This window comes from Macaca nemestrina, chromosome 15 (genome assembly GCF_043159975.1).
Source record: "Macaca nemestrina isolate mMacNem1 chromosome 15, mMacNem.hap1, whole genome shotgun sequence".
NCBI lineage: Eukaryota > Metazoa > Chordata > Mammalia > Primates > Cercopithecidae > Macaca > Macaca nemestrina.
In genome coordinates, this window is record NC_092139.1 from 91,212,086 (window position 1) to 91,233,255 (window position 21,170).

The 21,170-nt window shown below is 49.3% G+C and overlaps 1 protein-coding gene and 1 long non-coding RNA gene across 3 annotated transcripts in view; both read left to right on the forward strand.

Annotated features, from left to right (window-relative positions):
• Positions 1–21,170, forward strand: part of LOC105497385 (aspartate rich 1) — a 92,965-nt gene that overhangs the window by 19,583 nt on the left and 52,212 nt on the right. For both annotated transcript variants that reach the window (XM_071080179.1, XM_071080180.1), the window contains 7 exons: positions 1,801–1,822; positions 3,600–3,715; positions 4,190–4,211; positions 4,514–4,555; positions 6,862–6,965; positions 7,437–7,458; positions 7,760–7,801. In XM_071080179.1, the coding sequence (XP_070936280.1) occupies positions 1,801–1,822; positions 3,600–3,715; positions 4,190–4,211; positions 4,514–4,555; positions 6,862–6,965; positions 7,437–7,458; positions 7,760–7,801 (370 nt within the window). The remainder of the gene's footprint in view (positions 1–1,800; positions 1,823–3,599; positions 3,716–4,189; positions 4,212–4,513; positions 4,556–6,861; positions 6,966–7,436; positions 7,459–7,759; positions 7,802–21,170) is intronic.
• On the forward strand, positions 7,808–12,245 carry LOC139358689 (uncharacterized). Its single transcript, XR_011613952.1, has 2 exons — positions 7,808–10,772; positions 11,466–12,245. It is a non-coding gene; the product is annotated as an uncharacterized lncRNA (long non-coding RNA).

Consider the following 21,170-nt stretch of genomic DNA (forward strand, 5'->3'; position numbering starts at 1 on the left):
ACTGCAAGCTCCGCCTCCCGGGTTCACGCCATTCTCCTGCCTCAGCCTCCCGAGGAGCTGGGACTACAGGCGCCCGCCCCTGCGCCCGGCTAATTTTTTCTATTTTTAGTAGAGACGGGGTTTCACCATGGTCTTGATCTCCTGACCTTGTGATCCGCCCACCTCGGCCTCCCAAAGTGCTGGGATTACAGGCGTGAGCCACCACGCCCGGCCTCCTTTCTTTTTTTTTGAGACAGAGTCTCGCTCAGTTGCCCAGGCTGGAGTGCAGTGGTACAGTCTTGGCTCCATCTCCTGGGCTCAGTGTATTATCCTGCCTCAGCCTCCCGAGTAGCTGGGATTACAGGCATGTGTCCCCATGCCCAGCTAATTTTTGTATTCTTAGTAGAGACAGTGTTTCAGCATGTTGGCCAGGCTAGTCTTGAACTCCTGACCTCAGGTAATCCACCCACCTCAGCCTCCCAAAGTGCTGGGATTACAGGCATGAGCCACCCCACCTGGCTGAAAGTGAGACTTTTCATGACAATGTTGCAAGATCGGGTGTCTGATGGGCAGACACACCCAGCACAGTTTCAATAAGCAATTCATCCCCTAGTGTGCAGGTCCCTCTCGTGGTTCCTCATAGGCTGAGTACTGTGGAGTCACAATCTTCCCAGGTGTTGCCTATTGATTTTGGGGGAGGAGTTTAGGTATTTTTCTAGGGTTGTCTTACTGCATTTTGTTGCAGCCCATAATGCATTGCCATCCTAGTCAGTTCAGGGGCTCTTCAAGTATTTGACTTATGACCTAAGTAGCTGGGCAGGCTGATAAGAACAGACAAAGTGAGCTATTTTTCAGGCTACTAAACTTTCATCTTAGACTAATCTTCTTTGGTTGAAGTGAGGGCAACTAAGTGGGGAGGAGGGGGGCCCAAGAAGCAGGCATTGCCCATCCAAGCAGGAGTCTGGCATATCCTATTTCTTCTGTCCTTTGCTGACCTAGACTGGTTCAAAGCACTTTGTGTTAAAAATGGACCACTGTATACATTATTTCCTTCACCTGATTTCTTTCCTTCTCAATTAATTTTGACATAAAAATATGACAAGGCAGATTATATACAACATACACAATTCTCTTTTTTTTTTTTTTTTTTTGAGACGGAGTCTCGCTCTGTCGCCCAGGCTGGAGTGCAGTGGCCGGATCTCAGCTCACTGCAAGCTCCGCCTCCAGGGTTCACGCCATTCTCCTGCCTCAGCCTCCCGAGTAGCTGGGACTACAGGCGCCCGCCACCTCGCCCGGCTAGTTTTTTTTTTTTTTTGTATTTTTTTTTAGTAGAGACGGAGTTTCACCGTGTTAGCCAGGATGGTCTCGATCTCCTGACCTCGTGATCCGCCCGTCTCGGCCTCCCAAAGTGCTGGGATTACAGGCTTGAGCCACCGCGCCCGGCCTCATACACAATTCTCTTTGTGAGGATGGAGTTCAGTGGGAGTTTCTTTTCATCTCATACATGACACACTAGGATGGTTTTGAAGGACAGCATCCATCATCAGCTGTAATGCAGAGGCGTTTTCCTCCACACCAGTTTTTCTCCTTGGATTGGGCATTATGCATTTACCAATCTAAATCAATCTCAAAGAAATTCTGTGGGAAAAGCTCTTGTCTTTTCCACACGTGTCCTCTATGCTAGAATGTTTGGCCTTTGATCTTGACTCACCACTGTTTCACAAGTAGTTCTGTGAAGTCATCAGGAGACTAACAGATCTGTGTAAGGGGTGCAGCAGAGTTGATCTAATCCTCATGGCATCTTCTTTTGTCTCGTTGCAGATTTTACCATTGCCTGACCAGGGTACGTACCTTGAACTAACTCACTTTCTGAGAAACAACCTTGCTGGCTTTAATATATAGAAACCTTAATCTGGGTTCCTGTTAAAAATATTGAGGGTGTGGTGAGAACAAATGATTTTGTAAGTGTATAACTATGACCAGAGGGGCTGTAGAAATGTGTGTGAACCCAGAGGACCAACCAGGAGCTTTTGTGTGAGCCAGTGTGTCTTCACCTGGAGTAGGAGAAGTGAGTGCACCTCTCACTGACTTATCCTGATGTTGGTGGTTCTAAAGAGTGGATTCTGGAGAATCTCAGCAGGGAAGAGGATGCCTTTCCAGGTAGGCAACAAGACATCAGATGGGGTCTAATAAAACAGCATTTCCAGGAACCTTCATGTTATACCTGCTGCTTGGGAGGCTGAGGGATGGTGTAGAAATAGAAAAAGAAAAGGTAAATATAAGTGAAGTTTGTTCTTTTTAGAGTTTAATGTCATCTTGGTGAGAAGTACTATGTTTATGGGCTTTTGAGTATCCTGTGTTTTCAATCACCTCTTCTTATTTATTATTTAAAGATGATCTTTCTAGAACACCTGCTCTTTTCTGCCTCTGCCACTGCAAAATCTCAAAGTCTTTTGTTTGGGATGCAATTCTGTCACAGGCAGTTACTTACTCTGGAGACAGAATTCTTCTGTGATGTGCCCAGATGCATAGGAGAGATTAATCCTCACCTTATGAACTGTTAGGTTTCCTGGCAGCACACTCATTTGTCTGTTTTTCCTGCTTACTTCTGGTGTCAAGAGCTCTTCCTGGGTGTGGAGGACAGAATGAAAATTCACTCTGGGCTCCCTGCAAAAGCTCCAGTGTCTTGGAAATGGAGGGAGAAGTATAACCTTGAGCACATTGTCAGCATTCTGTCTTTATTTGAATGAGAATATGGAGTTTTACCATCATTTGTTGAAGAGGCTGTCCTTTCCCCATTGTGTGTTTTTGACACCTTTGTTGAAGATCAGTTTACTGTATATGTATGCATTCAATTCTGGGCTCTCTATACTTGTGAAACTTATGCGTGCTGGAACCATGCTGTCTGAATTTTTGTATTTTGTGTGTGTGTGGATTTTAATCTCGTGAATGTGTATTCTCTAACACTGTTTTTTTGACATCATCATGGTTACTTGAAGCACATAAAATTCATTAAAATAGTAGGATTATCTTTTCCATTTCTGCACAGATAGCTGTTACCAGTTTGACAGTAATTGTTGTGAGTGTGTAGATCATTATGTAGTATTGTGTGTTAGTCAGGTTTGGTCTTCCTATCCATGAATACAGGATGCCTTTCCACTTATTTGTACCTTCTTTACTTCCTAGGATCTTCATGTTGACAGCTGATAAGTTAGATCTAACATGACTGACAGAAATTTTTGATTTTTTACACCAATATTTTGTATGTCTGAAAAAATAGGCATCAAATATATATATATATAGGTATATATACACACACAAATATGAGAGGGAGGAAGGCACTCTTCCATTGACCCTCAGTGTGCATTTTAGTTCCATTTTGGATTGACTGTTTTGTGTTGCTGCCTGATGCCTCTAGTACAAGACCAAGGCCTCCATGTCTCATGTCTTTCCTGCTCCCCTTCTCTGCCATCCCTCTTCCACTCAGGGGTACAGCCCAGCATCAACTCAGTCCATACTTGTTAATCAACCACCTCCATACACCACATCCAGCAAAGCTCTCTGAGTGACTCACAGTCACTACCCACCGGTGCACTGACCTTTCCTCTGTGTCCTTCCAGCTCGTCCTGAACACGACCTGTTTTTAAGTTGCTCACCACAATACAAAGACGAAGATGATGATGATGATGACGTTGATTGTGATGTTGATTGTGATGATGATGATGATGATGTCCAGGTAAGACCCACTGTTTTTGTCTTCTACAGCAATGTTGCTTTCCTGATTGCTTTACTTCTCAATTAATTTTGATATGAAAATCTGGCAGTGCACATTATGTACACTGTACACTATTCTCTTTGTGGGGCTGGAATTCAGTAGGCGTGTCTTCCCAACTGATACATGGTCCGCTAGTGTGCTTTTCAATGACGGCATCCAGTATGCCTGGAATGCTGAGACATTTTCCACAATACCACTTTTCCTCCTTAGATTAAGCATTGTGCATTTGCATATAAAATTAAATTTAAAGGTAAATTCTGCTAATAAAGGTCTTGTTTTTCTATAGCTATCCTCTGTGCTAGGCTTTGGGGACTTTGACCTATGGCTCAATCACTGTACCGCCTTCTGGTTTTTTATTGTTGTCCAGAGAATAACAGATCTGTGTGAAGCGCACAGCAGAATCTGATTCTCATGTTTTCTTTTATATAATTGCAGATAACAGCTTGGAAAGAAAACGGTATGTACCATGAAATAACTCACTTCCTGAGGGAAAAACTTGCTAGCATCAGTGTATAGAAACCTGATTCTGGGTTCCTGCTGGGAAAGAGGCTTGGGGTTCTCATGAAAGTGATTTTGCCAGTATAGAACTCTGGTCCAAGAAGCTGTAGGAAGGTTTGCCAACCCAGAAGAAAGATGAGGGGATCATGTATGAAGCAGCGTGGGGTGGGAGAATAGCTCATCATTCAGCTTCAGCTAAAGTGGGAGGAGTGGGTGAGTCACTCTGTCTAATGACTTATCCTGGTGTTTTTCTTTCTAAAGACTTGATGCTGGAGAGTCTAAGTGAAGAGGAGATTCATCCAGGTAGGGAACTACGTGCCAGGAAAAACCCAATGGGAAAAGGTTCCCAGGAGCCTCCAGGTTATCCCTGCTGCTTGTGAGGAGGGGCTGAAGGAGGGGGTATGAAATCAGAAAGATAATGGAAATATGTGTGAGGTCTGGCTTATTGTTTTCAGTTTTTTGGCATCATGGTAAGAACTGTCTCTATGGGTTTTGGGGGTGCCACGTTCATGAGAGATTCTCTTTGCAGTCCACCTGCTCTTTTCTGCCTATGGAACATCAGAGCCTTTGGTTTGGATTAGTCAGCACTCCTAGGGATTGTGCACAAGGGTGTAGGCTTAAGCACTGGGTGTCATCTGTGATGAAGGGAATCTGGGGGACACAGCTCTCTCACAGGCATTTCCTGGAACCTAGAGAAACAGTTCTTCTGCTGTGTGCCAAGGGGAAATCGAGAATCACCCTCTGAACTTTCAGGACTTGTTAGTGCATATTCATGTTTCTGTCCTCACTGTGCGCTCCTGGTTTAAAGGGATCTCCTGGGGTGGATGGCAGACTGAATATTCACGCTGGGCTCACTGGTAAAACTCCAGTCTCCTTTGAAGGGAGGAGGAATGTTTGACCTTGAGCATATTTCCAGCCTCCAGTTCCAACCCAGTCACAGATTCTGAGATGAGGTTTCTTTCTCCCCAGTTCTCTAATTTTTGGAGAAGCCAATAGTTCCTTCCCACAAAAGATAGTATCACACTATTTCCTATCTTCAAAACTTTGGCTTCAATTTTGTTCCCTAAGTTGATATTCATCACTTAAGTTCTAGACTTTTTCTTTTTTTATTTTTTTTTCTGAGACAAAGTCTCGCTCTCTCGCCCAGGCTGGAGTGCAGTGGTATGATCTCAGCTCACTGCAAGCTCTGCCTCCCGGGTTCGCGCCATTCTTCTGCCTCAGCCTCCCGAGTAGCTGGGACTACGGGCGCCCACCACCACGCTTGGCTAATTTTTTTGTGTTTTTGATAGAGACAGGGTTTCACCATGTTGGCCAGGCTGGTCGTGAACTGTTGACATCAGGTCATCCGCCCACCTCAGCCTCCCAAAGTGCTGGAATTACAGGTGTGAGCCAGAGTGCTCAGCCAAAAAAATAATTTTTACGTAAGCTAGTTAACCAAAAATCACCCCCGTACTCATGAACATTTTTTCATGAATTCATTCATTTCTATTGGTATACATTTCCTCATTTCAGTAGATAAGGTGTATTTGAACCTGGAAGCTTATCCTCATGGCAGAAAGTGTTCAGAGTCATGTCTCTCAGCTTCACTGGTGTAGGTAGAGCAGGCTGTGTGAGATTGGCCTGTTTGAAGGAAGCCTGATTTTTAGGGAATCTCCTCAGGGAGAGTCGTCACACAGGAGCTGCTGGAGCGCCTGATCACAGGGGTCCAAAAGGGTGTGTAGAAGTGGTTCCAGAAGAAGACTTACAAAGAGGAAATCATGACTATTTTTTTTTTTTTTTTGAGACGGAGTCTCGCTGTGTCTCCCAGGCTGGAGTGCAGTGGTGTGATCTCGGCTCACTGCAAGCTCCGCCTCCCGGGTTCACGCCATTCTCCCGCCTCAGCCTCCCAAGTAGCTGAGACTACAGGCGCCCGCCACCGCGCCCGGCTAGTTTTTTGTGTTTTTAGTAGAGACGGGGTTTCACCATGTTAGCCAGGATAGTCTCGATCTCCTGACCTCGTGATCCACCCGCCTCGGCCTCCCAAAGTGCTGGGATTACAGGCTTGAGCCACCGCGCCCGGCCATCATGACTATTTTTAATTGCAGCATTTTAACATTGAATTTTTAAATGATCTCTATGAAAAAGAATGTGCGATTAATAGAATAGAGTAATTTGGGTAAAATTGAGTCCATTTTACCATAAAATTGGCTTTTAATCAAGTAATAAATCCTTTAAAACAGATGCTAAATGTGGTATCAGCATAATTAGATCCTAGTGTACTGAAGTGGTCTTGAATACGTTAAGAAAATGCTGTTTGTTTTGAAGAGTTTCAAAACATTTGAGAGGGAGAAAGGACTCTTCCACTGACCCTCAGTATGCATTTTAGATCCATTTGGGGTTGTATGTTTTGTGTTGCTGCCTGATGCCTCTAGTACTTGGCCAACACCTTCATGTCTCGTGTCTTTCCTGCTCCCCTTCTCTGCCATCCCTCTCCCACTCAGGGGAATAGCCCAGCATCAACTCAGTTCACGCTTGTCAACCACCTCCATACACCACATCCAGCAAAGCTCCCTGAGTGACTCACAGTCACCAACCACCAGTGCACTGATCTTTCCTCTGTGTCCTTCCAGTTTGTCCTGAGGATGGCCTGTTTTTAAGAGGCTCACCACAACGCAAAGATGAAGAACAAAAAGATGATGATGATGATGATGATGATGATGATGTTGATGTCCAGGTAAGATCCCCCTTTTTTGTCTTTTACAGCAGTGCTGCTTTCCTGATTCTTTACTTCTCAGTTAATTTTGATATGAAAATCTGGCAGTGCACTTTATGTACACTGTACACTATTCTCTTTGTGGGGCTGGAATTCAGTAGGCGTGTCTTCCCAACTGATACATGGTCCACTAGGGTGCTTTTCAATGACAGCGTCCAGTATCAACTGGAATACCGAGGCATTTTCCACAATACCACTTTTCCTCCTTGGATTAAGCATTGTGCATTTGAATATAAAATTAAAGGTAAATTCTGTGAATTAAGGTATTATTTTTCTATAGCTATCCTCTGTGCTAGGCTTTGGGGACTTTGACCTATGGTTCAATCACTGTACTGCCTTCTGGTTTTTTATCGTTGTCCAGAGAATAACAGATCTGTGTGAAGCGCACAGCAGAATCTGATTCTCATGATGTTTTCTTTTATATAATTGCAGATAACAGCTTGGAAAGACAGTGGTATGTACCATGAAATAACTCACTTCCCCGGGGAAAATCTTGCTAGCTTCAGTGTATAGAAACCAATTCTGGGTTCCTGCTGGGAAAGAGGCTTAGGGTTCTCATGAAAGTGCATCTGCCAGTATAGAACTCTGGCCCAAGAAGCTGTAGGGAGGTTTGTCAACCCAGAAGAAAGATGAGGGGATCATGTATGAAGCAGCGTGGGGTGGGAGAATAGCTCATCATTCAGCTTCAGCTAAAGTGGGAGGAGTGGGTGAGTCACTCTGTCTAATGACTTATCCTGGTGTTTTTCTTTCTAAAGACTTGATGCTGGAGAGTCTAAGTGATGAGGAGACTTATCCAGGTAGGGAACTACGTGCCAGGAAAAACCCAATGGGAAAAGGTTCCCAGGAGCCTCCAGGTTATCCCTGCTGCTTGTGAGGAGGGGCTGAAGGAGGGGGTATGAAATCAGAAAGATAATGGAAATATGTGTGAGGTCTGGCTTATTGTTTTCAGTTTTTTGGCATCATGGTAAGAACTGTCTCTATGGGTTTTGGGGGTGCCACGTTCATGAGAGATTCTCTTTGCAGTCCACCTGCTCTTTTCTGCCTATGGAACATCAGAGCCTTTGGTTTGGATTAGTCAGCACTCCTAGGGATTGTGCACAAGGGTGTAGGCTTAAGCACTGGGTGTCATCTGTGATGAAGGGAATCTGGGGGACACAGCTCTCTCACAGGCATTTCCTGGAACCTAGAGAAACAGTTCTTCTGCTGTGTGCCAAGGGGAAATCGAGAATCACCCTGTGAACTTTCAGGACTTGTTAGTGCACTTTCATGTTTCTGTCCTTGCTCTGCGCTCCTGGTTTAAAGGGATCTCCCGGGGTGGATGGCGGGGTGAATATTGACTCTGGGCTCACTGGTAACACTCCAGTCTCCTTTGAAAGGAGGAAGAAAGTTTAACCTTGAGCACATTTCCAGCCTCCACTTCCCAACCCAATCACAGATTCTGAGATGATGCTTCTTTCTCCCTGGTTCTCTAATTTTTGGGGAAGCCAAGAGTTCCTTCCCACAAAAGATAGTAGTACACTATTTCCTCTCTTCAAACTTTGGCTTCAATTTTGTTCTTTAAGTTGATATTCATCTCTTAAGGGCTAGATTTCTTTTTTTTTTTTTTTTTTGACGGAGTCTCACCCTGTCGCTAGACCAGAGTGCAGTGGCATGATTTCTGCTCACTGCAACCTCCCCCTCCCGCGTTCAAGCGATTCTCCTGCCTCAGCCTCCTGAGTAGCTAGGATTACAGGCGCCTACCAGCACATCCGGCTAAGTTTTGTATTTTTAGTAGAGACTGGGTTTCACTATGTTGACCAGGCTGGTCACGAACTCCTGACTTCAGGTGATTTGCCTGCCTCAGCCTCCCAAAATGCTGGGATTACAGGTGTGAGCCACCACGCCTGGCCAGGGTTATTTTTAATATGATTGTGTCTATCTCAAGTAATGGCGCTTTAAGTGTTTTTGTCAATGGTTTTGGAATAGCACCAGCACTCACTTCTGTGGAGCAGACTATTAGAAGGAGGCATATCTTTCATTGTCATAACTAATGCCAAACTTTTTCCAAAATGATGACACCAATTCATGCTCCTCTAACAGCATATGTGAATAGCCGTTTCTCCAAATCCTCATAGACTCTTAGTTTTATCTCTTTCTAAAAATTCCATCACTGTGGTTAGTCTTTCATTTGTATAACGTATTACTTAAAATCTTTACCAAAAAGAAATGTTGTTCGACTCTAATGATGCAGCACAGTAGATTTGTTTACACCGCCTCACCACAGACACGTAAGTAACGCACTGCGCTGACATTCCAACAGTTACGACTTTACTAGGCAAAGGGAAATTTTCAGCTTTGTTATAATCTTATGGGAGCACTGTCATACATGTGGTCTGTCATTGACCAAAATGTCATTCTGCCACATATGACTGTAGTTAATAAGCAGGTGCTTAAGTTATAAGAATGAACATAATAACAGATATAAATTGAGTATCAGATACTATATGGGCACTTCTCTATGTTGCCTCCTTCAAGTATCACAATCACTTTGAGACAGAATTAGTTTTGTTATAGTCATTATACAGTTGAGGAATGTGAGTCTCAGTTAAGTAAATTACTCATGAGACACACCAAGAGCGGGATCTCTTTAACACCAAAGGCTAATCTAGAAACTAACATGCTACACCGCCTGTAGTGGCAAAGTAGACTTACCATAAAATGAAATGTGCTTCCACAGCTGGGTGTGTGAGCTTAGTGAGGCTGGCGTTACCCATTGCTCCATGGCTCAGAAATTGGTCTTGCTGAAACTCGGATGGAGAAGCTCTTGGCTCAGGGAGTGAAAAGTTACTGACAGGTTGTATGAGTGCAATTGAAGGATTATGCTTCCATAGAGCATGTGGTTGTTCTCATGGAATGAGAACAGAGACAATCAAAGAGAATCACCTAGAGCGAGACTCTGTCTCAAAAAAAAAAAAAAAAAAAAATTGCCCATGTAATAGGTTAAACATTAGATACAGTCAATCAAACTGGGTCTTACCATATTAAAAAAAAATGTGTTTTTAGACAGTGATAGGAAAGAAGAAAAAAATTAAAATAGTTGATGTGGGGTCAGACACAGTGCTCATGCCTACAATCCCGGCACTTTGGGAGGCCCAGGTGGGCAGATCATGAGGTCAGGAGATCCAGACCATCCTGGCTCACATGGTGAAACCCCGTCTCTACTAAAAATACAAAAAATCAGCCAGGCATGGTGGCGGGCCCCTGTACTCCCAGCTACTTGGGAGGTGGAGGCAGGAGAATGGCGTGAACCCGGGAGGTGGAGCTTGCAGTGAGCCAAGATCATGCCACTGCACTCCAGCCTGGGTGACAGAGCAAGACTCTGTCTAAAAAAAAAAAAAAAAAGTTGATGTTTTCTGTGTGGGACTGTGAGTAAACTGGTTTTAAATAGAATTTTGTATGAAGTTCTTTAGGCAATAAGTAAAAATGGAAGGGTAACCTGATGGCAGAGAGCAGCCAGGACCACAGTTGCCTGTGGATGCAGAGACTGTGGTGGAGCCTGGAATGCACCAAAGACCATGAGTGCCCCCGCGCAGTCAGTTCAGTGACAGCACCGCTCATTATCTGATCTGCAGGCACCCCAGTAGCACATGGAGAGAACAGGGAGGCCTAAGATGAGTCCGGGCCATGGCAGATCTCCAGTGAGGGGATTGTGGAAGATGTGAAAAGCATCCTGGTGGGGAAGGTAGCCCTGCAGTTTAGCGGTCCAGTTTCCCTCACTGGTCTGACATGGTATGGCATAGACAGGCTCACACAGCAGCCCCCAGTATCCTCCCACTTCCCTAAAGGCTTAAACATACCATGGTGTGTATCAGTTTCTTAAAGAGCACAATAACACGTTACTGAACAACCAAAATTGCAGAGAAGTGGCCTTGTTTCCTGGAAGTGTTTCAGGGAGGAGAGGTGGTGAGGCTCCACTGGGGAAATGCTCATGACCGAAGAAAGATGAGGCCTGAGGTCAGATAGTTGGGCTCAGCCAAATGGAGACCACCTTGTGCCCTACCAAAACAATCTGGTGGTATGTCCAGCCTCAGCTGTCTGGGGTGGCAGTTTGTGCCTTTGGGCTACAGTTGAAGACCAGTTGCCTCATCTAGGCTGGCTCCCATACCTCTCCTGGCAACAGCTTCTTAAATCCCGGAAGCTGATAATGGTGTGGTAAATGGGCCTTGGAGAATGGAGGCAAGGGTGTGGTGCTCAGGACTTCTAGGTCCTAACATAGGCTGTGTTCCTGGCCCTCCCCTTGTAACAGAGGCACCTCTGTCCCTGGCTGATGAGTTCCCACATCTCTAATTTCTCCTCAGCCTGGACTGCAGAGGCGGGAGCCCAGGAGATGCTGGCGTGGAGGCTGCTTAGTGGGATGATGTCATAGTGCACAAAGCTGGGAGCCTGCTCTCACTGAAAAGGGGTTGTCTCTTCTTCATCCAGGGTGAAGGCCTTCCGAGGAGCTGACCAGGGTGCTGACCCAGAGGGCAGGCCAGCGCATGCTACAGGGACATCTGAGGGAGGCTCAAGTTCTGCAGTCAGGCGTTTTCCCAGGCTTGGCGTAAAGAAGTGATGGAGACTTTCGTGTGATTCCTAGGCTCCCCTCCTGGACAGCACCAGGAATGTGCCTTCGAGGTGGCTGGGCTTCAGGCCAGCCTGGGGGCGTGCTTGGGTGACTGAAGAATGCAGCTATTTGCTGGGAAGATCTTAAGGAGGAAACCAGAACCTCTCCCTCTCCCAAGCTCTCATCCTTGGGGGAGCTTGTCATCCTCAGTCAAAAGACAGAGTCATCCTCAGTCAAAAGAACCTGCATCGGGTTTCACCTTTTGCCTTCCTTTCTGCCACCCAGGGTGGTGAGGGGGCAGACCTGGCTGAGCAGAGCCACACCCAGCCACACACCCCATGGGTCAATCACTGGAGCTTCTGAAACCTGCAGCTGGGTTCCTTCCTTCCCCCAGCCCAAGTTCCTGCCCCCAGCTTTGTCCCCGGAAGTCTCAATCCTGCTCTCTACATTCTGAGGGGAACTCTTGGCCCCAGCAGACAGTAAAACTCCAAGGCCACCTCCCATCCACCCCCAGCACTGGGTTTGGCCTTTACCACCCAGGACCTGGTGCTTCTAGGCCTGGCATTTCCCCTTTGGCAAGAGAGTGGGAAGAGACATAACTGTGCTCCAGGAACAAAAAGTGCCATTCCGACTTGAAATAAAGAGTCTGAGCGCATTGATTCAGGTGCGGAGGTGGCTGATCAGATCTGACCCAATGAGGGGCTCAGGGCTTCCACTCAATGACATCGATGGCGATCTGGGTCGCCTGTCATAAGGTCTTGCCCTCGTAAGCCTTGTTGTAAGAGTCCTCCTCAGGGACATGGAAGGTGTGCATGTGGGCCTGCCTGCAGGACCTTGCAGTCCTCGGGGGCCTCTGGCAGCATGGTGAGGGCCTTGGTGGCCTTCAGGCACACACTGCCCATGGGTGAGTACAGCAGCTCCAGGAGCAGGCTAATGGCTTGTGCGTCCAGGGCCACGTACTTCCCAGCAGGCCACCAACACAGGGCATTCCTAACAGCCTGAGTGGGCCTCTTTTCACCCCCTCACAACCTAGCCCTCAAGGGGAGGTGCCACCCTGTCCCCACCCTGCAGTGATTCACTGATTCATTCACACAGCAAGACGCTGAGGCAAGAGCTGGGCTTTCCCATCTCAGCACTCTTTTGGGCCAGGTGATTTTCAACTTGGAGCCAAAGCTCTCCTACTGCGACCTTTGGGTCTGGAGCAGCAAACAGAGCAAAGCTTTGTCCTCTGGAGCTCCCCTTGGGGATGACAGAAAGTGATGGCAAGGATGGTGGTCACAGTGGACACAGGAGGATGCGGGGAGGCTGGGGAGGCCACAGTTTCAGAGAGAAAGCTCTCTCCTGGAAAGCCACTCTCCAGGTCCCACGGAAAGGGACCTCTGTGCAAACCTAAGATGACGGGGCAGGGGTGGGGCCTGGGAACCTGCATTTCCACAGACCACCCAGGGTCTGGTTCAGGGGCCACACTTGGAGAAATACCCGGGCCTCTAATGAGACTCTCAGAAGAAAGAGAAACCAGGACTTAGGGAAGGCAAGAGGTACACCCCAGCAAAGGGACGTGACCACAGCCAAGGCAGGGACTCTGTGTGTTGGTGACCGGCCCATCCTCACAATGAAGGGCCCAGTGTAGGAACACCCCCCAACCACCACAAGCTCTGAGTGTTTGTGCTCCCCCAGTTTTGAGGCCAGGATGTAAACTGTGATCCTGTGTGGCCTGGGGTGAGAGACAAGACACTGCGCCTCCGTTTCCTCACCTGTGGAGGCAGACATCGCCTCGCTGGAGGGTTTTCTAAATGTGAGGTTTGGAGACAATGCCTGGCACACAGGAGGCTCAGTGACCACTGGGTGTCAGGATCATCATCAGTGCTTCTCCTGTTCTCACCTTCCTCATGGGGAGGAGGTGCCAGACCCTCTCCTGCATCCTCCTGCAGGCAGGGGCCAGCGGGTCCAGGATGAGCTCCCGGAGCTGCTCCTTCCTCTGCAGCTTCCACATCAGTGAGTGGATCAGACCCTTGCCTTTTTTTTTTTTTTTTTTTTTTTTTTGAGACGGAGTCTCACTCTGTCGCCGGGCTGGAGTGCAGTGGCCGGACCTCAGCTCACTGCAAGCTCCGCCTCCCGGGTTCCCGCCATTCTCCTGCCTCAGCCTCCCAAGTAGCTGGGACCACAGGCGCCCGCCACCTCGCCCGGCTAGTTTTTTTTTTTGTATTTTTTTTTTTAGTAGAGACGGGGTTTCACCGTATTAGCCAGGATGGTCTCGATCTCCTGACCTCGTGATCCGCCCGTCTCGGCCTCCCAAAGTGCTGGGATTACAGGCTTGAGCCACCGCGCCCGGCCCATCAGACCCTTGCTGATGACACCGTGGGACCCTACATGACAGGAAAGGGCACTGAGGGTGGACTGGCCACTCCCCCTCCCGTGCTGGTTGGCCTCAGGGCTCAGGAAGGATTTTGCAGAGCAACTGGGTGGGTTTGAAAAGAGAACTTGCAGCCAGGCACGGTGGCTCACACCTGTAATCCCAGCTCTACTGGGAGGCCGAGGCAGGTGGATAACGAGGTCAGGAGATCGAGACCATCCTGGCTAACACAGTGAAACCCCATCTCTACTAAAAAATACAAAAAATTAGCTGGGCGTAGTGGTGGGCGCCTGTAGTGCCAGCTACTCAGGAGGCTGAGGCAGGAGAATGGCGTGAACCCAGGAGGCGGAATTTGCAGTGAGCTGAGATTCAGCCACTGCACTCCATCACTCCAGCCTGGGCGACACAGCGAGACTCTATCTCAAAAAAACAAAACAAAACAAAACAAAAAAACGAAAAAGAAAAGAGAACTTGCAAGTTCCCCATCACCCCCTGAACCTGCCTGGCCAGGAGCCTGAGAAGCCAGCAGGAGGCTATGGGTGAAGCCATGTGAGGGGCTGAGAGGGCAGGTGCAGAGGACCCAGGAAGGGCCAGTCTTTGGTCACTGGCATCTCAGGGAGCATCTGCCATAGCAGCGCACACTGGCCTGAGAGGCAGCAGCCGCCCCTGGGAGATCTGGCAGCTCACTGCTGCGGGGCCAAGGCACACCAGGAGACCCTCCACTCTTCCCTACCACCGCCCCAGAGTAGGGGAGCCAACAAAGCTCGCCCTTCCCATCCTAAATATTTCAAAGGGGTTGGAGACTCACGCCTGCTAAGACCAGCCCTTGAGAAGAGCTTGGGTTCGACTCTGAGATGGAAGACCTAGAGTGTAGGCCGGTGTCTCACACACCAAAAAGAGCTGTGCCCCAACTAAGGGCGACAGGAAGCCATAGGCTCTGGCCAAGGGGTCTTGAAGGGACCTGGGGCTTTGTGGGAAGGGGGCTCCACATGGCACAGCTGGGGTGCAAGTACTGGGAGAAGTACAATGAGGCAAGCCTCCACCATAAACAGACCCCACCTGGCTCCTCCCAGCTGGAGCTGGAAGCCTGGGAGGGAAGTGGTCGGTCCAGCCCCAAGAGCCTGTGGGGCAGGTAAGGGGCGAGAGCTTTTGTGGGATGTGGAGGCCTGTGGAGGAGACAAGCCAGAGGGGTGAGGAGTTACATTGTCCCAGCCTGAGCAAAGGACAATTCCGAGCTCGGGGGCACAGGAGTGTGCTCAGCAGGACTGGGCGGACAGGCCCTTTGTTGGGAAGGTGAAGAGTACAGCCTTCCAGGAGCAGGTGCCTGAGGCTTCCAGACAGGCTTCTTTGGGAGGTGATCAGAGGAGATGCCTGTTTTCCGGGGCAGGAATTGGAGGGCGCGCCCAGGCTGGAGAGGTTGAGCCAGGCTGTCACAAGGTTTTGAAACTTCCCATATGAAAGCCTGGCTGTTGGAGAGCGTGGGTTTGGAACTTGAGGCTAGGGGGTTCTGTTCAGTCCGGTGCCAGGCACAGCCTTCGGATGGGCAGAGCAATGATCAGGTGAGGGTGTAAAAGAAAAGTACTGAGGAAAGAGAAGAGGAAACCCGGCTTTAACAACAGTCTAGGCTGGGTGTGGTGGCTCACACCTGTAATCCCAGCACTTTGGGAGGCCGAGGTGGGTGGATCACCTGAGCTCAGGGGTTTGAGACCAGCCTGGTCAACAGATGGTGAAACCCTGTCTCTACTAAAAATACAAAAATTAGCCGTGCGTGGTGGTGGATGCCTGTAATCCCAGCCACTTGAGAGGCTGAGGCAGTAGAATTGCCTCAGGCGAAGCGGGAGGCAGAGGTTGCAGTGAGCTGAGATAACACCACTGCACTCCAGCCTGGGCTACAGAGTGAGACTCCGTCTCTTAAAAAAACAAATACAATCTGTACCGTGGAGGCCTTGGGCAGGTGTCATGAGCTCTGAGCACAGACTGTTCCCTCTGTTGGGAGCTTCTTCCCTTCATCCCTCCTGGTTAACTGGACTCGGCATAAAGGCCGTTTCTTCTAAGAGCCTGTCCCTGACTCTCCAATCCAGGATATGTTTATTGTCTGAGAGCGCCCGATTCCTGCTACCAATTGTCATTTCTATTCACAACATTTCTTTCATTGTTTTTTTTTTCAGAGTTGGGGTCTCACTCTGTCGCCCAGGCTGGAGTGCAGTGGTGCAATCACAGCTCGTTGCCACCTCCACCTCCTGGGCATAAGCGATCCTCCCCACTCAGCCTCCCAAATAGCTGGGACCACAGACATGCACTGCCATGCCAGGCTAACTTTTAATTTTTTTTTCCCCCGATTCGGAGTCTTGCTCTGTCGCCCGGGCTGGAGAGCAGTGGTGTGATCTTGGCTCACTGCAACCTCTGTCTCCTGGGTTCCAGCAATTCTCCTGCCTCATCCTCCTGAGTAGCTGGGATTACAGGCACACACCACCATGCCCGGCTAGTCTTTTTCTTCATTTTTCGTTAAGATGGGGTTTCAGTATGTTGGCCAGGCTGGTCTCGAACTCTTGACCTCATGATTCACCCGCTTCGGCCTCCCAAAGTGCTGACAGGCTCTGTGATTTTTTGTTTGTTTGTTTGTTTTGAAACAGGGTCTTGGTCTGTGGCCCAGGCTGGAGTGCAGTGGTGCAGTCTTGGCTCACTGCAGCCTCCACCTCCCAGGTTCAAGTGATTCTTGTACATCAGACTCCGTAGTAGCTGGAGTTACAGATGTGTGCTACCATACTCAGCTAATTTTTGTATTTTTAGTAGAGATGGGGTTTCGCCATGTTGGACAGGCTGTTCTTGAACTCCTGATCTCAGTGATCTGCCCACTTCAGCCTCCCAAAGTGCTGGTGTGAGCCATCGTGCCTGGTCCCAGTTGTGTTCTTGCGGGGGAGATGGGACAGAGAGGATGAGAGGGTGTCTGAGCCTTTCCCGCACTGATGGAGCCTGTGTCATCTGCCTTTTGTGGACAGGAGGTGATCTCTCACACCAAAGCCTCAGACCCCTCCCACCCTGTGACCTTTGTGACCAGCTCCACCTATGGAGCAGACAAGGGGGTGAGCCTGCGGGTCCCCACCCATTTCTCCCCGCCTTTGCCTGGGCTTGTCCTGAAGCCTGCTCATGTTAACAGCTAGAAAGAACCATGCACTGCCAGTCTGAGTTTATTTTGTTTTTTTACTTAGAAAGATAGAGACTGGGTGTTGTCATGTTGCCCAGACTGGTCTCGAACTCCTGGGCTCAAGGGATCCTCCTGCCTCGGCCTCCCAAAATGCTGGGGTTACAGGCATGCACCACCACATCTGGCCGCAGCTAGTCTGTCTTCAGAGATGGTCTTTGGGTTAATGACAATTCTCTCTCTGCTTAGTTGCCAGGCAGTGTGGCTTTCTGAATCCAAGGAGGCTGGGCTGAGGGAGATGGGATTTGTTTGCTCAGTTTGGACTCAGCATTTGTTGCACTCGATTTAATAGACTCATAAAATGTCAAAGGTTTAAGGGACCTTAGAGTTCATCTGGCCCAAACCTGGCTGATCAGAATCTCCAGGGGAAGTTTTTATGAAATGCCAGATTTCTGCGTTCTGAGATCCTGATTTAGTAACTCCAGGATTGGAATCTGAGTTTTTCTTTTTTTCCTTTTTTTTTATAGAGGCAAGGTCTTGCTCTGTTGCTCTGGCTGGGGTACAGTGGTGCGATCACAGCTCACTGCAGCCTTGAATTCCTGGGTAGAAGTGATCCTTCTGCCTCAGCCTTCCAAGTAGTTGGGACTCCAAGTGTGCACAACTGTGCCCGGCTAATTTTAAATTTTTTTGTAGAGATGGGATCTCACTATGTTGCCCAGGCCGATCTCAAACTCTTGAGCTCAAGTGATCCTCCTGCCTTGGCCTCCCAAAGTGCTGGGATTACAGGCATGAACCGCTGTGCCTGGCTGACACTAGCATTTTTTTTTTTTTTGAGATAGAGTCTTGCTCTGTTGCCCAGGCTGGAGTGCAATGGCCCAATCTCGGCTCACTGCAACCTCCACCTCATGGGTTCATGCAATTCTCCTGCCTCAGCCTCCCAATTAGCTGGGATTACAGGCGCTCACCACTACACCTGGCTAATTTTTGTCATTTTTTGTAGAGACAGGGTTTTGCCATGTTGGTCAGGCTGGTCGCAAACATCTGACCTCAGGTGATTTGCCCACACCAGCCTCCCAAAGTGCTGGGATTAGAAGCATGAGCCACCATGTCCGGCCAGCATTCTTACTAGAAAGAAGTGTGTTCAGGAGGCATTAGAAACTAGCCAGTTGGACACAGAAGCCTTTGCTGCTCAGGTCTCAGCACCGCTTTGCTGAAGTTTGGGGCGGTCCTATGCAGTCATCTCTGCCCTCCTCCTAGGAAGGACTCTTCCAGACCCTCTTCAGCCCACAGTGCTGCCTCGTGAAAGCTGCCTCAAGATTCTCTGTGACGGCTGGGCATGGTGGCTGATGCCTGTAATCCCAGCACTTTGGGAGGCCAAGGTGGGTGGGTCACGAAGTCAAGAGTTCAAGTCCAGCCTGACCAACATGGTGAAACCTCATCTCTACTTAAAAAAAAAAAAAAAAAAAATTAGGTGAAACATGGTGAAACCTCATCTCTACTAAGAAAACACAAAAATTAGCTGGATGTGGTGGCATGTGCCTGTAATCCTAGCTTCTTAGGAAGCTGAAGCAGGAGAATTGCTTGAACTGGGGAGGCGGAGGTTGCAGTGAGCCAAGATCATGCCATTGCACTCAAACCTGGGTGACAGGGTGAGACTCCGTCTCAAAAAAATAAGAAAAATAAAAAAGTGAAATTAGTTGGTTATGGTTGTGTTTGCCCGTAGTCCCAGCTACTTGGGAGGCTGAGGTGGGAGGATTGTTTGAGTCCAGTAGGTCAAAGCTGCAGTCCTCGTTGATTGTACCACTGTACGCCCACCTGGGGGACAGAGTGAGACCTTGTTTCAAAAAAGAACCCTTGCAGTGATGGAAATGCCCCATATCTGCACTGTCTGCAATGGTAGCCATTAGCTACATGTGGCTATTGAGGTCTTGATATATGACTAGGATAACTTAATAAATGTATTTAGTTTAATTAAGTAAAATAACTAAATAAATTTATTTTGTTTAATTAAAAAAAAATTTTTTTGAGACAGCCTCACTCTGTTGCCCAGGCTGGAGTGCAGTGGCGTAATCACAGCTCACTGCTCAACCTCCTGGGCTCAAATGATCCTCCCTCCTCAGCCCCCCAAATAGCTGGAACCACAGGTATGCGCCACCACACCTGGCTAATATTTAGACTTTTTGTAGAGACTGGGTCTCACTGTGTTGTCTAGGCTGGTCTTGAACTCTTGGGCTCATCCTCCTGCTTTGACCTCCCAAAGTGCTGGGATTACAGACCTGAGCTGCCATGCCCAGCCTGGTTTAATTTCACTTTACATACATACACACATGTATTTATTTATTTATTTAAGATAGGGTCTCGCTCTGTCACCCAGGCTGGAGTGCAGTGAAATTCTTTCTTCTGAGGAGGCAAGAATTGAGGTTGTTATAGATGTGTATGGATTCACCACCGGGTACTCGGATACCTTCTACCGGTAACAGGTCGAGGATGCTAGGTGAAAATCTATGGAAGCCGCATGCTTTTTACAAATGTAGTGGTTCTCATGTCCAGCCACAGCCACTGCACCTGTGTGAACGTCCCCTCAATAAACCTATGTCTTTTTTACTGTCTCCAGATCTCTTCCTCTACCCTTCCACACGGTGCCTTCCCTACTGCAGTAAAGTGGGGTCCCGCAGGGCACCCTTTCCCTGAAAAAAAATTTTTTTTTTTAGATAGAGTCTTGCTCTGTTGCCCAGGCTGGAAGGCATTGGTGTGACCTTGGCTCATTGCAACCTTTGCCTCCCAGATTCAAGCGATTCTCCAGCCTCAGCCTCCCGAGTAGCTGGGATTACAGGCGTCTGCTACCATGTCCGGGTCCTTTTTTTTTTTTTGTATTTTTAGTAGAGATGGGGTTTCGCCATGTTGGCCAGGCTGGTCTCGAACTCCTGGCCTCAAGTGATCCACCCACCTCAAGCGTCCCAAAGTGCTGGGATTACAGGCTTGAACCATTGAACTTGGCCTCTCTGCGTCTTCATGTGTCTTCAACGCCAAGAGGGAGCCTCTGGCCCCTTAGGGTCGGGGTCCCAGAGGCCCAGGGTCAAGGCTATGGCCGACTCCCAAGGACGTGCATCCCTGCAAGAGGCTGCATCCAACAGTCAAGGAAGAGGCTCCGCTGGGGCCTGCTGGGGAAAGCAAGTGGAGGTGCCCCTTGAAGAAACGGGGATCCCACTAATCTCAGTGGTTCTGTCCTGGTCTGCCGCCCTGCATCATCCAGCCTCTGCTGGGATGGGGAGCAGACGACGCCCTTCTTGGCTGGCTCTGAGGGTGGGGGGGGGTCACGCTTCCCCAAAGGCCTAGCGGGCGGTTCCAGTCACAGGCCCCACTGGGCAGCGCCTGGCGCCGCCCCGCCTCTCCAGCCTTGGCACTCGCTCTCAACAAAGATGGCGCGGAGGACCTCATGCGCGTCACGCGACCCTCCCGCATGACTCCTCCCGCGCCGCTCTTATCCCCGCACACGGCGGCCGAGAGGGGGAGCAGGAAGCATGGACTGGCGGGCGGCTGTGGCCCGGGAGGCTCTCGGGCCGCTGTTGTGTGGCTGCGCGCTGGCGCTGCCGGGCGGGTGCTGTACCCCCGAGAGAGCCTGTCGCAAGAGCGCCAGGAGCTGGACGGCCTCTGGAGCTTCCACGCCGACTTCTCCGACAACCGACGCAGAGGCTTCGAGGAACAGAGGTACCGGCGACCGTTGCGGGAGGCGCGGGCTCAGGGCAGGGCCGGGAGGCGCCCGGAAGCCCGGCGGTGGGAATGGGGTGAGCCCCGGCGCCCTGCAGTCGCCTTCACCTGAGCGCCCCGGAGGAGGTTAAAAGTCAACGGGCTTGGGGGCGCGGGGTTGGAGGACGGGGGAACTAAGGGGACCCGGGAGGGCCCGGGCGGAGGAGGCGGGAGGAGGAGGAAGCGCTCCTGTTGAGCCCCGTCGAGGCGAAGGCCGAGCCCGTGCAGTGTCCTTTGTAATGAATGTTTACTTCTAATTTTTGAAACGTTTTTGAGAGTGGGTTTGGTCCTGCCGCCCAGGTTGGAGCGGAGTGGCGCAAACCTAACTTCTGAGCTCAAGCG